The sequence below is a fragment of the Amaranthus tricolor genome, chromosome 14 (genome assembly GCF_026212465.1).
Source record: "Amaranthus tricolor cultivar Red isolate AtriRed21 chromosome 14, ASM2621246v1, whole genome shotgun sequence".
In the NCBI taxonomy this organism is placed as follows: Eukaryota; Viridiplantae; Streptophyta; class Magnoliopsida; order Caryophyllales; family Amaranthaceae; genus Amaranthus; species Amaranthus tricolor.
The window spans coordinates 6,357,451-6,375,145 of record NC_080060.1 but is presented as its reverse complement, the minus strand read 5'-3'; the positions used below and the strand labels follow the sequence as shown (position 1 = coordinate 6,375,145).

The 17,695-nt window shown below is 32.2% G+C and overlaps 1 protein-coding gene across 1 annotated transcript; it reads left to right on the top strand.

The window, feature by feature from the left end:
- Positions 1-4,003: 4,003 nt before the first annotated feature.
- LOC130799223 (protein ZW2-like) lies at positions 4,004-12,056 on the top strand. Its single transcript, XM_057662328.1, has 2 exons — positions 4,004-4,374; positions 12,032-12,056. Exons 1-2 carry the CDS (start codon positions 4,004-4,006, stop codon positions 12,054-12,056), a joined length of 396 nt encoding a protein of 131 aa, XP_057518311.1.
- The last annotated feature ends 5,639 nt before the right edge of the window (positions 12,057-17,695 follow it).

Genomic DNA, 17,695 nt, shown 5'->3' with positions numbered 1-17,695 from the left:
TCGCTGAAAAGGTTTCTGACCACATCAAATGCAATGATATAAAAGTGTTTGGCAAATGGTTGATGGCTGATTATAGTGGCTGATTTGACCAGCTGATTTTATTAATTGGTTTGACCAACTAATTTTGAACCTGTTGCTATAAGCAGCTTGTTCAAAAACAGCTTATTCGTATTAATAAACTGTTTCAACCAACTGATTCACCAAACACTAGCATTAGCTGGTTTGACCACCCAACCCCCTATTTATATCAAAATAATCTAAAATTGCTTAATAAGCTAATTTGCTAAACTCCCCCGTAGTAAAGGACAGAGCTATTATGATCTGCAATAACTTCAAAATACCAATTGCTATTTAAAAAAGGCAATTTCCCTCTCTCTTTGTTTTGAGATGACTGTTACTAAAAGTCAATGACATACACGTACATCCCCATGTTGCCATGTTGGTATGTTTCTACCTAAGATTATTTTTAGTCATGGATAATTTTACGTTGCAGTTTCTAAAGTGGCAAGCAAGAAAAGACTGAGAATTCTCATATGCGATAAGAATGGTGAAATATGTCATTGCATTGAGAATGTAGTATATATAAAGGTGTTTCAAAACCTATAACTGTTTAGTAACGACTTATTTTTTTGTTTCTTTATATTGTATTTTTGGAAAATTCAATGTGGTGACTCTGAGTTTTAGGTTTTTTCACAAATATTTTTTATATTCGCGTGGTGACCTTGGGCTTTCAAGTTTTTCATGTAGTAGACAAAATGTCAAATTTTGGTTATATTAAGTAACTATTTTGACTGAGTTTCGAAATATGTTGTCAATTAAAGTGATCACGACTTTTTTTTTTGAAAAAATGTCATTACGTTGAGTAAAAATAGCGCAAAATTAACAAAAAAAATTTCATTTTTGTCTACCACGTGGAAAAATTGGAAAGTCAAGGTCACTACATGAATTAAAAAAATATTTGTCTACCACATGAAAAAGTTGGAAGTTCAGAATTATCACATGGAATTCCCCTTAACTTGTTTTTCCAATTATCATATACGTATACCTAATTGATTTATTATTCACCTCCATTTAATATTTTTATTAGTTTTAATTTTTAAAAAATATTAACATATTTAAAATCCGTGCATTACACAATTTGTATTCTAATTTACTGTATTCAACCTCTTAATCTGCAACATAAAATAAAAATAAATTGGACGAACAAGTATTTTCGTTATGGTCAAGGGGCAGTTTATATATTTATATAAGTGAATAACGATAAGGGCACTGTTAAACTTCGCCACCCTTTTCATTTTATCGCCACCCCTTATATATTGAACTTTCAAGATTACCCCTAGTTACTTTTCAAACCTTCAATCTCTAACATTTTTTTAAAAACTCTATCCGAACACTCATTGAACTAAAACAAGCTAAAACTAAAAATCAATTACAATGGCCAACGAAAATGAGCATCAATATGATTGCGGAATCAATATGATTGTGTTAAAATTTGATACATGTTCACTCTTTTCGGTATAGCTTTAAATAGAAAAATCATATAATTGCAATGTTTGCGGCATTAGAACTAGACTACAAGATCTTTCCAATGATATATTATATGCTCAATTCTGATAACCAAGCGAGAAATGACGATCATTTAAAGTTTGTTCGTACTGAAACTTGATACATGTTCAATATTTTGGGCATAACTTTTTATAGAAAAGTTGTACTAATGCAAGGTGGCATTTGAAACTAGACTTCAAGAGCTTTCCAACGATGTATTATATGCCCAATTCTGACAATCGAGCGAAAAATAACGACCGTTTAAAGTTTGCAGTGATTTCTAACATTTAATCGCGCGTGACCGAACCACAGTGTGGTCGTATAAAATATGGGATCGAATTGCGGTATGGTCGCGTAAGTCTGACCGATTTGGCATTTTTCTGTCATTACATACAGAGTTATGCAGAATTTCTCCGCATTTTATCTAACATTCATGTATCTGCATTTGTGTATCTCCAACAAAAACCCTTCGAAGAAGGAAATTTAATAAGATGCTTAAAACGTTTGGAATTTGGAACAGTCACAGATTGGCCCCACTTACCTTTTGTAACAGTCACAGACTGGCCCCACTCTTTCATTTCTTTTTGCTTATATTTGTGGATCAGATTTGGTCTGGTCTGACACTAGTATCAGAAATGAAATTAAAAGAAATTAAAATGTATAAATGAAATTAAAATAAAGTGGTGGGCTATTATCAAAAAATAGAATTGATAAAAATTAAATAAGACTAACCAAAATAAAAAATGCTGCAAATTCAGTATGACAGAAAGAATACATATTATTATCACTAATGTGTGTTGATGATTTTAGCCATTAGAAGATTTTGTAAAGACCTTGAAAAAGCCTATAATTCTAACATGAATAATTTTTACTATTGATTATTTCTAAATAATCTTACCTTTGTATATTTTTTTGTTAATAGCACCCCTTGCGATATTTTAACCGACTACTATAGGTAGCTTTTTTATCATAAAATAGTAGAAATAGACCAACAAAAAAGCATAAGGAGAAAGAAGTAAGTATAACGGTTGATAGGTATTTACTAATATCGGTTAAAATATAATTCTCTATTTATTCTTACTTTATTCTCACATTTTCATCATTGTAAAAATAGCAATTATTTGATTCTTTATTCTCGCTTTTTCACCTATCATCCAAATAAGGGTAAATTAAACAAAAGTGCATTGAAAGGGGCTTTTCTTAATTTCAACTTATTTATAAGAAATTGTCTCATCTAGAGATGGACTTATATAAATAACTTATTTTTTTTAAAATGATCACTTTAAAAATGTAAATGATTATTTTAACAAACTGAATGTACACAAATCAGTCTAGTAAAAATGACCTCTTCATGAGACTGTTTTATTTAAAAACTTTTTTAAATATTGTGTCATCATCTAAATCTCTTTGCAACAAATTCAGAATAGAGAAAGTATGTTATATACTCTAACAATAACTTATTATACATAAGTTCTTATCAGAATCTGAAAAAGAAAGAAACATCGACAATCACACTAAACTTCTAAGTGCTTATTTGCGGGTGGGCCAACATGCAACTTTATTTGGTACACATCCTCGTCACTCATCCACCTGCCATCCCCAAAATTGTCGAAATACAATATTACAACTTGCAAAGCTCACCTCCTCGATAACTCAAACACATACTCTCTTTATTTCTTAATTAGATTGAAAAATAAGATAAAAAATAGATAAAATTAAAAATAAATGATCAAAATAAACGAGAAATATATATATTTAGAGATGAGATTAAAAAAAAATAAGAGTGCGGCTATTTGCTAAGATACAAAATCACCAAAATAAAATAGAAAAATTTCATATGGTAGCATCGGACTTTCATAAAATGTGAGTGGTAATACTTTTGTAAGATTTTTCCACATGGTAGCATCCAGTTTATGCTTTACCCAACAGTCGTAGTATTTTCCGTTAAATTCTTGTCAAGTTCCGTTGAATTCACCATTTTGACATTTCTACCCTTATTAAATGTTGATTATTGTTTTTATAATTTACCCTAAACATTTGAGAGCGTTGATAAATTAAATGGTGGATTACATGTCAAAATGGTGTATCAAACATTTAAAAGCATAAAATAGTTTAGAGCAAATTATAAAGACAACAACCAACACTTAATAAAGATTAAAACATCAAAATGGTGAATTAAACGAAATTGACACGAATTTAACGAAAAATACAACTGCAGTTAGATAAGGTATAAACTAAATGCTACCATGTAGAAAAATCTTACAAAAATGCTACTGCTGACGTTTCATAAAAATTCGATGCTGCCATGTGAAATTTCACAATAAAATAAAATAAAAAATAATTCAAAATAAAAAGATTAAAAAAATACTTCTATAAAACACACATAAATCTAATTGTCTTTTCTCATCTCACATCTTTTTTCATGCAACTTTCATAATACTCTAAACAAAAAACAAACATGCCAATTGGATCATGCCGTTCCGTCTACCCGTTCGAGGAATTCTTTAACGATTGTTGCCATCGGCAAGCGCAACTCTACGCCGAAATCAGCGCCGCAGTGAGCGGTAAGGACGGCGAAGAAGCACAAGTTATAGATGAGCGAGACGCACGGGCATTAATCGGCCGTGTTCTCGTTCATTTTGAGGAGTACTATGAACAAAAATCCCGTGCGGCTAATCTTAATGGCTTTGCTATGTTCTCCCCTACTTGGTTTTCTTCTCTTGAATGTGCTTTTCTTTGGACGGCCGGGTTTCGGCCCACGGTTCTTTTGCAACTTGTTTTCAAAAATGTTCTTGATTTGTCTCCTGATCAAACTCAAGCACTTCAAAGGTACTTTCACACTACATACTCCTTTTATACTTCTATATACATATGCTGTACATCAACGCTCTCTGGGAGGTTCTAAACATGTTCAATATGTTCGACCGTATAGAATCTCGAAAAATTAGAAGCCTCAATATTAATTACTAGTATATATATGTTAGGCTTTTAATCCAACAAAATTGTTTGAAAACTATCATAAATTTTAAAATTACACAGGCTCTTTATAAAAATTGTCAATTTTTACTCTGTCTCTGTTGGTTAATTTAATGACTAATTTGGTATTCGGTATTATATGATATAAATGCTAATGAAAATTTAGACTAGTTTGGTGAGAGAATATGTTGATAAAGTTTAGGGATGATACTTGTTTTAGTTTATTTATCTCATATATTTCATAAAATTCTTTCTAATATTTTACCAGTTAAACATGTGGTATTGCGTGTTATAGAAAATAATGAATAATTTTCTTTATTATTATAAGGATCGAGTGACATATTCATCCTTTATTAATGAAGTTCTCATAAGGAATATTAATGGGATTAAAGAAAATAAAATCTTTTAGATAACGAATATATTATTCAATTGCATAATAAATTTGATGAAGAAAAAGTGAGAATCATAAGCATTAAAAAATAAATATTAAAATTAAAGTATGAGAATCATAAACATTAAGACAAAGTGGGTATTTGATGAAGTAAAAGTGGGAGTAAAAGAAAGTTAGGGCAAAACATATAGGGACTATAACTAATAAAAAATATTTTTATAAAGTATGGGATACATATGGAGACCATAAGAAATATAATAATATTAAAATGAAATTAATGGACGATATATGAAGATCATAAGTATTATTAAAATATTAAAATAAGGATGAACAAGGTTACTTTGGTTCAAAATTTGTGATATAAACATAAAGATTCTTTATGAGAACAACAATAAAACACCAAAAATGAGAAATAAAAACTTTTTAAGAAAGAGGAGGAAATAATATATTTTAGTAAAATTTATACTATAAATTATTTACTTTACCATTATTTAATATCAATAACCTAACAAAATGTAAATTCATTTACTCTATGACATGATTTATTGATAGATTAATCTTTTATTTTTATTCATATGATGAGTTGAAATGAGATCTTATTTAATTCTTCTCACAACATTTTATTGATATAATTTTTTAATTATTTTTCATCGTGTATAATTAGGAAAATTTAAATTTTAAAATATATTACTCCTTATATTTGAAATAGTAAATGAGACCATTGCGCTAAATAAGGAGTAAAGGATTCTTATAATTCCCATTTTCATTCTCATTTATCGAACACCCCTTTAAAAATATTAAAATGGGTTATTCATGATCTGGTGGATGTGCAACTTGTAATTTGTAAATTATCATAAGTAAAGTTGTACTTCTAGCTATACACTTAATATTGAGAACGAGATCATACTCTATCCTCACCTCACATTCACTCAAAATTCGTGTTATATGCTTCATAATGTAATAAAATAAAATTAATATTCTTAACTTTTGGCAATAGTTTTTAATAAAAATATATAAAATTGATATATTATAAATATAGGATGGGTGACTATAGGCGGGGTGGGGCGGGTGGGTATTGGATGGGGCGTGTAAGACCTTGCACTGCCACTACTCATTACCTGTGGTGAGTAGGACTTCTCAAACCATACCTACCCACTAACCGATCAAAGTTAGTACCCATACCTACCCCAACTAGGCGGATGCGATGTAAAATTAGTATAATTTTATCCGTCTATCATCCCTAGTCTCAATTTTTAAATTTAAGACATGACGTCTATTTCTTTAGAATTGCAAAATTACTATTGATATTGGTATATTGTATGGATAAATGTCAATATTAGTAGTAATTCAAAGAGTTTCTAGTGATTTAAACTATTTTACAATGAACCAAAAAATTTAACGAAGTCATAATATTTTATCCCTTTAAATTAATATTAAAGATAAAATAGAGTGTTTTTAAGAAAAATGTAAATATTTCGTAATAATTAAAGAAATATGAATTTTGTGGACGAGAGAATTAAAATGTTGCTATGAGATTAAAAATAAAATAGTTGGTTCGTTCTAAAAGATAAATAGTACAAAATATAATCTAATTTATCAAAAAAAATTAAATTTATTTTTTGAATAAATTAACGCAAAATAATACAATAATACAATAATTCAAAATAAAAAATAGTAGAAATTAATTGTTACCGAATACTTGGTTACTTGGTTTAGCGTTGAAAGTTGATGAAAGAAAACTGACGGTAAAATGTGGGCCCTACTCCATGCTGCTGCTGTCCTAGGTTCACCTGGAACATCGTACCTAAGTCCTTCTTACAGTTACTTCATTTCATTTTCATCATCATCGGTGTATCCCGCTCATAGGGACTGTTATGAATGGTAGTATACTAATGTGATTATAAATGATAGTATACTAATGTGTGACTTGAGTGCACATTAAAGGGTTGAATTCATGTGTGTGACTCTTGAGTTGTGGAATCCAAAAGGGTGTAATAAGGTGAAGAGTATTCATGGGAATTATTGGTGTTAATGAAGATTAAGGTGAAGAGTCTCATGTGTGTGACTCTTGAGATAATGCCTTTTCAAGTTCTTAGAGTTATTTCATAGTATTCATTACCCTAAATTAACTATGTATTTATGTGAGCCATTCATCTTCAAGTACCTAGCACTATAAATAGGGCTCTCATACCCACACTTCAAGTATGTAAAAACACATCAAACACAACCCTTAAGCCAAACACATAGCCTATTGTTGTTATCTCTATCTCAATTGTAATTCTTCATATTGAAGTGTTGTTTGTATTCATTTGATATAATATAAACATAACTACACACCACGGAGGACGTAGCCATCATTGGGTGAACCTCCTTAAATTTTTGTGTCCTTGTTTGTTACTTTGTCAAACTTATTTTTGCTCATTGTTGTTTGTTCTTAACATCGTAAGTATTTGGCGATCGTTTTCAATTGGTATCAGAGCCAAGGTTATTTTGCGGTGTTTTAAGAAATTATTACTTGAAAATCATGACTACAATGAAGCTCGATATTGAGAAGTTTGATAGGAATGTAAACTTTGGCTTATGGCAAGTCAAAATGAGAGCCATTTTGATTCAAAATGGTGTGCACAAGGCGATTGATGGTGTAGAGAAGATGCCGGAAGGAATGTCCGCATCGAGACGGGAAGAGATAGACACAAAGGCGTTATCGGCAATCCAATTATGCTTATCCAATGAAGTTCTAAGAGAGGTTGTTAAAGAAACAACAACCAAGAGTATATGGGAGAAATTGGAATCACTCTACATGGCCAAGAGTGTTACCAATAGGCTACTTTTGAAGAGTAGACTCTACGACTTACGCTTGGAGGAAGGTAAACCTTTAAAACCTCACTTGGATGAGTTTTGTTCCATTGTTATGGATTTACAAAACATTGATGTTAAGCTTGATGATGAAGACTTGGCAATTTATCTTTTATGTTCTTTACCCCCTTCTTATAAAAATTTTAGAGAAACTCTACTTTATGGTAGAGATAATTTGAGTAGTGATGATGTGAAGAATGCCTTGACTCAAAGGGATCTCATTGATACACAATTGTCACAAAAGTCACCAAGCAATGCTAGTGACTGTTTGTTTGTAAGAGGGAGGTCACAAGAGAAAGGTTCCACTAGTGGGAGTGGAAACAAGGGTAAAGGAAGGTCCAAGTCCGTGAGGCCAAACAAAAATAAGTCTTGTAACTATTGCAAGCTTAAGGGCCACATCAAGAAGGATTGTTGGAAGCTTAAGAGAAAGCTAGAAGAAGAGGCAAGGGAAGGAACTAGCAATGCCAATGCTAGTTACGTGAATGATAGTGATGATGGCGATGTTCTTGTTGCGACTCATGAGTACAAAGGTAATAATGAATGGATTCTTGATTCGGGGTGCACATTCCACATGACTCCCAACAAAACTTTCTTCCATACATTTGAAAGTGTTGATGGGGGAAATGTTACCATGGGAAACAACACCACATGTAAGGTTGTTGGGATTGGGAGCATTAAAATTAAAATGTTTGATGGGATTGTGAGGACCTTAACCGATGTAAGGTATGTCCCGGGCTTGAAAAAGAATCTTTTATCTTTGGGTACTCTTGATAAGATCGGGTGTAGAATCACTTGTGAAGGTGGAGTTATGAAGGTAGCCAAGGGTTCACTAGTGGTGATGAAGGGGAGGTTGAATGGGAGTTTGTATGCTCTTCAAGGTTCAACCATTCTTGGCTCGGCGAATGTATCCACAAGCACAATGTCCGATCGTGACACCAAACTTTGGCACTTGAGGCTTGGTCACATGAGCGAAAGAGGTATGTTTGAACTCTCTAAACAAGGTTTATTTGATGGAAAAAATTTTGGGAACCTTGGTTTTTGTGAACATTGTGTTTATGGGAAACACAAGAGAGTTAGTTTTAAACCCGCCATCCACAACACTAAGGGGATATTAGATTATGTCCATTCCGACTTGTGGGGGCCTTCACGAACGCCCTCCCTTAGTGGTTGTAGCTACATGTTGACCTTTATTGATGATTACTCTAGAAAAGTTTGGTGTTACTTTATAAAACATAAATATGAAGTTTTTGATGTCTTCTTGGAATGGAAGAAGATGATTGAAAAGAAAGCCGGTAGGAGCATCAAGACCTTGAGAACCGACAATGGTCTTGAATTTGTTGATAGCAAGTTTCTCAATTATTGTTCTAATGAAGGTATTGTTAGACATAGAACTTGTGCAGGTCGTCCTCAACAAAATGGTGTTGCGGAGAGGATGAATAAAACGTTATTGGAAAGGGCAAGATGCATGCTAAATCAAGCAAATTTGGGGAAACAATTTTGGGCCGAAGCGGTGGCTACGGCATGTTATTTGATCAACCGTTCACCTCATACCGCCTTGAAGTTCAAGTCGCCACAAGAGGTATGGTACAACACTCCGGTAAACTATTCTTGTCTTAGAATCTTTGGTTGTCCAGCTTATATTCATGTAAATGATGGTAAGTTAGAACCTAGGGCTAGAAAAGGTATCTTTGTGGGGTATGGTGTGGGTGTAAAGGGGTATAGGGTATGGTGTAATGAATCAAAGAAAATTATTGTTTCTAGAGATGTTGTTTTTGATGAAGATAGTATGCTTGTATCTAATGTTGAAAAACCTTTTAATAATGATGATTATGAAGCACAAGTGGAGGTTGAATCCTCCAATGTTGATAATGAGAAAAATGATGATGTTCAACAAAGGTCTCCTCCTTTGTCCACAACTAGGCAAAGAAGGAAGATCGTGGCTCCAAGGAGGTACATTGAAGAGTGTGATTATGTTGTTTATGCTCTCAACATTGCTAGCGAAGTCGAAGGGTTAAATGAACCAAGTACGTACAAGGAGGCTATGGCCTCAAATGACTCAAGCAAGTGGTTGATTGCTATGAAACAAGAGATGGAATCTCTTGCGAAGAATGGAACTTGGGATATCGTTGTTACACCAAAGAAAAAGAAGATTGTGGGGTGCAAGTGGATATTCAAGAGGAAGGAGGGTCCTTCTAGTGATATTCCTCCCATCTACAAAGCAAGGGTTGTTGCAAAGGGATACTCTCAAATTGAGGGTATTGATTTTCACGAAGTTTTCTCTCCGGTCGTGAAACACTCTTCTATTAGGGCATTGCTTGCTTTGGTGGCGATGGAGGATTTGGAGTTACATCAATTGGATGTAAAGACGACTTTTCTTCACGGTGAGCTTGAAGAAGAAATCTTTATGAAGCAACCGGAAGGTTTTGAGGTAGCCGGTAAGGAGAATCATGTGTGTAGATTGAAGAGGTCATTGTATGGGTTGAAGCAATCTCCAAGGCAATGGTACAAAAGGTTTGATTCCTTTATGATTTCACATGATTTTGTTAGAAGTTCTTATGATAGTTGTGTTTATCTTAAGAAATTTGAAGATGGTTCTTTACTATATTTGCTCTTATATGTTGATGATATGCTAGTAGCATGTAGCTCTTTGCTTAAGGTGGAGGACTTGAAAGAGTTGCTTTCAAGTGAATTTGATATGAAAGATCTTGGTGAAGCCAAGAAGATTCTTGGGATGGAGATTTTGAGAGATCGGGCTAAGGGTGTCTTATACCTTAGTCAAAGGAAGTACATTGAGAAAGTTGTTCAACGTTTCTCCATGGATGATGCTAAAGGTGTGTCTACTCCTCTTGCTTCTCATTTCAAATTGTCCAAGAATTTGTGTCCACAAACAAAAGAGGAAGAAGAGCAAATGGTAAGAATTCCATACACTAGTGCCGTTGGTAGCGTTATGTATGCTATGGTATGCTCTAGGCCCGACATTGCTCATGCGGTGAGTTTGGTGAGTAGATATATGTCTAATCCGGGTAAGGGACATTGGGAGGCACTAAAATGGCTATTGAGGTATTTGAAAGATACTTCAAATGTTTGTCTCATGTATGGGAAAAATTCAAGTGAGCTAACCGGGTTTTGTGACTCGGATTATGGTGGTGATCTAGATAATAGAAAGTCCACAAGTGGGTTTGTGTTTACTTTGGGTGGTTCGGCGATTAGTTGGCAATCATCTTTGCAAGATGTGGTTGCTCTTTCTACAACCGAAGCGGAGTACATAGCCGTGGCCGAGTCATTCAAGGAAGCAAAATGGCTTAAAGGTCTTGTTGGTGAAATGGGCAACAAAGTGTGTGAGGTAAGTGTGCATTGTGATAGTCAAAGTGCAATTCATTTGGCTAGGAATCAAAACACATTTCATAGAAGGTCCAAGCACATTGATATTAAGTATAACTTTATCCGGGATGAAGTTGAGCACAAAAGGGTGTTATTGAAGAAAATTGACACTACGGAAAATCCGGCCGACATGATGACAAAGTCATTACCTACTACCAAGTTTGAGTTATGTGTTGACTTGGTAGGTTTAGCTCCTTGCTTGAGATAATGCCCTCTTGGGCATTTTGAGGTGTGTATGTTTTTTGAATATGAAGTGGATTGATGAATGTTGTGACTTGGGTGAACTCAAGTCAAGGTGGAGATTGTTATGAATGGTAGTATACTAATGTGATTATAAATGATAGTATACTAATGTGTGACTTGAGTGCACATTAAAGGGTTGAATTCATGTGTGTGACTCTTGAGTTGTGGAATCCAAAAGGGTGTAATAAGGTGAAGAGTATTCATGGGAATTATTGGTGTTAATGAAGATTAAGGTGAAGAGTCTCATGTGTGTGACTCTTGAGATAATGCCTTTTCAAGTTCTTAGAGTTATTTCATAGTATTCATTACCCTAAATTAACTATGTATTTATGTGAGCCATTCATCTTCAAGTACCTAGCACTATAAATAGGGCTCTCATACCCACACTTCAAGTATGTAAAAACACATCAAACACAACCCTTAAGCCAAACACATAGCCTATTGTTGTTATCTCTATCTCAATTGTAATTCTTCATATTGAAGTGTTGTTTGTATTCATTTGTACACACCACGGAGGACGTAGCCATCATTGGGTGAACCTCCTTAAATTTTTGTGTCCTTGTTTGTTACTTTGTCAAACTTATTTTTGCTCATTGTTGTTTGTTCTTAACATCGTAAGTATTTGGCGATCGTTTTCAGGGACTATGAGCAGGGTCTAGGGTGAGAAAAAAGACGGCAACCCATACCCATAAAGAAGGATGTGATTAAAGAGTCAACCCATACCCATAAAGAAGGATGTGATTAAAGAGTCTTCTGACTCAAAATTGATCTTCCGAAGAAGTCCTTCCTGCCTTTACTCGCCGGCCTGCACCATAAGTTTGACCTACTAAGCATGTAAAAACTAAGCATATAAATAAAGAAAAAGTAAAAACGAGTCAAAGAGCGATATATGAAAGGCAAGGAACAAGAACATCAATAGGTAAGGGGAAAGTCTCAGTAATCTAAGATATGAATAAGACGCCTCCAACTACCTCCATCCCTAATCAGGTTCTCAGAAGGTTGTAACTCATGTAGGTCCCTTTTTATCAGTTCCTCCCATGTTCTCCTAGGCCTTTCTCGACTTCTCTTACCCTCCATTATGATGCTTTCAATCTTTCTCACGATGCATCATATGTCTTCCTCTTCATACCATCTCAACCAATTTTCACGAATCTTTGCAGAAAGAGGGGCAAGCCCTAACTTCTCTCCAAACTTTTGGTTCCTTATTTTATCCATCATTGTGTGACTGCACATCCACTTCAACATACGAATTTCCGTAACTTTCATCTTATGTTCAAATATCTTCTTTACTGCCCAACATTTCGTCCCATACAACATAGTAGGTCTAATAGCAACTCGGTAAAATTTACCTTTTAATGTACTAGGAAAATTCCTATCACATAGCACCCCAGTGGCTGCTCGCTACTTAAGCCAAGCCGCTTGTGTATGATTAATAACATCTTCGTCGATCTTCCCATTACTCTGAATTACCGATCCTAAATACCTGAACTTAGTCGTACACGCAACAACTTCTTTTCCTATAGTCACCTCCGGCTCACCTATCGGTTATGTCCCACTAAAGTCGCTTCGCAAATATTCTGTTCCTTTGGCCTTTGGCCTTTCCTTTTTCAGTTTGCACAAGTACCTCTAAGACTGTTCTCAATGATGTGGAAAAAAAATATTTCTCACTAATCTCTATTTACAGTTTTCCTCTCATATACATCGTTATTTTATATGAAACTTTTAACATAAAAAATTTATCTGATCAATGAGAAAACAAAAAAGTTTTCTCATTACTTCTTAAATACTAAATTAAGTAAAAAAAAAAAAAAAAAAAATTAAAGCATATTAAAATATAACAAAATGAATGTCTTATTATAAAACATAAAATTTTATGACCATTAGTAAATTTATACATAATTTAATATGTATAAATAAAAATCTATTTAATATATGTATATATTTATTGAGACACTTGTGAAATTGTGATTGAATTTCACAAGTCCGTCATCAATACAAAATTTCCTGATGTTGAGTAGAAAAAAAATTTTCCATACATGAAAATTTTTAAACCTCATTAGTGCGAGTTATCTTTTCCAAAAAAAACTTTCACTTGGGAAATATTTCCTCACTAGTGGGAGGGATGTTACTCTATTTTTTACTATATATATACTATATTCACAAGGAAAAAAATGACATTCAGGTAGAGTCGTTAATTTAGATGTTTAGAAAATGTTTCGAGTTAAGTTAATTTTGATTTTTAAATTTATATAAATATTTTGATAATTTGATTTTGATTCTCATGTATGGGTTATTATGCATTTGGTCGACTCATTTTTTAATTTATCAATTAGGTCAATTTAAAACTACTTTACGACAATTTAATGTAAGAGTTTACAAGGTACGTTGAAACGAAACAAACAAGTCAATGTGAGATTTCATCATTTACAGGTACGTCTTATCTAACCTTATCAAATATGGATCCACATCTAATTTATTGAGCAAGTCTTGTATAAAACTGTCTTACCATGAGACGAGCTCATATAATTAGTTTATTTATGTAATTGATCGCTTTAAAATTATACTAGATCAATTAAACTTATAAGTGAACCGACTATAAAAGTGATCACTTTAAAATTTTATGTGATCACTATAAGATAATAAATTAATAAGTGACATTCGGCTAACCCAATAAAAATGATCTGATCGTAAGACCATCTCATGTGAAAATTTGTGTAATTTATTCCAAATATTATCCACATATATTCTTTTCCTTTATTTATTTTTTCACTATTGTTACATGCTCTTGCAAATCTCAATTTTTGATGTCTTTCTTGGCTCTTGTTATCCAAGTTATATTCAACAGCTTAACTAATGCAAATTGTTCTCTTATATATTTTTTAAAATAATATATGTAACTTTAAGACTCTTTCTTACATTTAATTTTAAAATTTTATCTATAAAGTTATATCAATTCATCTCTCAACTTCTCATATGTTGTATAATGATCTTTTCAATTTTAATTTTTTTAGTTTTTTCTGATTCATATAATGAAGTTGGCCTTGTTATCTCGTCTAAGACCATTATAAATAAAAAAAAAATTTTAAAAATTATTAATGTAAGTCCGCTCTTTATACATATTTTGAACCACATTTATATATTCACGTGGCATATCTTTCTTTGCCATCACCGGCCAAAGTACTTCACTTGAAATTTTGACATACACTATCATCAAATCAATAAAATTCATGTGCATATTAATGTTTCTTTATCGTATATTACTTCATTTATTGTCGCATCATATTTTTTAATTACTGTTTTTGACGTATTTTTTCTTTAATAACCAGGCTAAAAAGAGAGACGAGAATAAAGGAAAAGATTGTTGACGATGAAGTAGCAAGGATACAAGAGACCGCATCCGCACCACCACTTATCGATGTGTTAAGGGATGCTGCGTGGGTAATAGAAGGCGATTCCTTTAATACGACAAGTGAACCGGTGAATCAGTTAAGAAGGGCTATCGAAGCTGTGATAGCCAACGCCGACTCCTTAAGGGTGACAACCGGAGCGAAAGTAGTCCAGATTTTAACCCTGTATCAATGTTTGAGGTTCTTCATTGTTGCCTTAAGACTTCTCCAAAGTTTGAGGAGTTCTAGAAGAGGGAAAGATCATCTAATCTAGGTTATTGATCCTTCCTAATGTCCATAGGAAGCTTTTTACAAATCATAGAATTGAAGTAAGTTGTATATGTTATAATAATTATAACTAAAATAAAAGTTGCTACATATGAATAAATTTCGATGATTATACTATCATCAAAATTTAATGTGGTTCAAAATGGAAAAAGTTTCGACTTTGAAATCATTTTGAATTGCTAAATTTTCATGGTAAAATTTTATGCATCTTACATTTTGGCTATAATTATCACAACATAAAATAAATTACTGAGATAATTTTATGTACTATTATGTGTGTTTTTATGCTGTTTTTGAGGGTTTGTTCTTAAAAACTAAAGCACCAGTGAGTTTTAGAGGTGCGCTAATTTTTATTGTGTGATTTTTCGTTATACTTTGTTATCATGTACGTTCGGTTGTCTTAACATTATGATTTGTGGGTCTATTTTAAGTGTTGTTTATTTTGGATGAGATTTAAGAATTATAGTTTTTAAATTTTGATACAATAGACTACATTATAATGACTAATTATAGAAAATTTGAGAATATGAAATTATGAATGCATAGGTAAAGAGAAAAGTATCGATTCCAAGAGGAAAAGAAAAATTCAAGGTGACTTGGTTTGGATTCACATGGCTAAGAACGATTTTCTTCGGAACGTTGTTCTAAATTAAGCCCAAGGTCTCATGGGCCATTCAAAGCTCTTGATGAGAAGATTGGAGACATCACCTATAATATCAGCTTTTCCTGGGGCGATTTTAGACTCATTTATGGTGTCTGATTGCCTAGGGCTCTCCAGAAAATACGAGCCACATATATTAACAAACTCGTTGTAATTCAAGTGTAGCTTAGTTGGTGACATATTTTCTTATGATACGAGCCCCATATATTAACAAAATAAGAAGCACATAAGCTAAAAGATTTTATTATTGGGCTATTTAACCTAATCATGAAGTTTATCTCACGGTGAGACCGTCTCATATAAAAATTTGTGTTTGAAAAAAGAGCTTTTAATATGTAAATGAGAAATAAAAAATAATGGAAACATAATTATAGTAAAATAAAAAGATAGACTAAAAAAAGTGCGGTAAAGATATAGATACAAAGAGTAAGATATTATTAAGTTATACATCATTATCATATATGGTACAAATTCAAACAAAAAAAAAATAATGAATAATAAATATCCTTTAAAAAACAAAAACACATCTAGAAAACATGACAATTTTGGAGAATGCGGTTGATAGTCGATGCTTAGATGGGGTCAGTAGGTCACATCATCATCAAGATAATTATTGATGGATACTCCTACTAGATACTCGACTATGGGCAATAGCACACATACATGGGAGTGTCCATAATTATTGATTAGCTAGTCTTTTTGAGAGATCGTCTCTTTGAAAAATGTATTTTAAGTTTAGTCCATTAAAGATTAATATTTATTTACTATATTTTTAATGACTACTTATATTATCCTTAATGCTTACTTATCGTATTCTTATTGCCTACTTTCAATATTTTAAAAAATATATAATAAGCCGATCCAATTAGAGATGGTCTTTCAAAGAGACCGTCTCTCACAAAAATTTGTGACTGAATTATTTTTAGAGTAAATAAATATAATATTTGATGTGAATAGGAAAGAGCATTAGATATTTATAGTACTCTTAATTGTCTTATGTTTGTTGTTGAGGTTTCTAATATATCAAAAACTAGATAAAAATTAAGAAAAATGAAAATTATAATATTTTAGTGGAGTATTATATGTTGAGTCATATTCTTGAGTTGGGTAAGTATAATACTCCCTCCTATTCCTAGAGAATGAAATCTTTTTTTATTGGGTCAATTCATTAAAAATGTCACATTTTAATTTTTGTCATTCTTTTTTACCCTTTTATCCTTACTACAATAACATAATAACACATAAATATCAATACCCTTTATGAAAAAAAAGAGTTTTCTACCCACTTTTAAGTGGTCCCCTACCCCTTATTGATTTTGATGCAAAACCCAAATGTCTCATTCTATATGAATAAGAGGGAGTATTTATTATAGATATTGAGACTTAAATAAAACAAATATAACCAACAACATAAAATCAAAAAAAGTAGGTTTTAGTGAGATATTATAAGTGAGGCTATGTCTGAAAATACATGTTTTATAGGACAAACTAAAATAGTACTCCATATGAAATAAAAAGAATGAAAGTATTTTTTAATCAACCAATTCACAATGGAGACAGTCTCACGGTAAGATCATTTTTATTGGACATAGTCAATATACACTTTAAGTTTTAAAGTGATCAATTACAAGTTACAATCTAAAATAATCAATTACCTTAACGTGATCGCTTACAATTTTAAAGAGATTACTTGCAATTTTAAAGTGATCATTTATGACTTTAATAAAATTGATCATTTACATTTTTTAAAATGATCACTTAAAGTAATTAATTAAATGAACTGATTATCTCATATAAGACTTGTTGAGTAATAAGGATTGAATTACTATATTGATAAATTTGACAGGAATTTTTGTATTAAATCATTTCACCATGATTTATATAATCAACTTATTTATCTAATTGGTCATTGTAAGATTGTAAGTAATCTCTTTAAAGCTATGAGTGATCATTTTAATACTATATAAA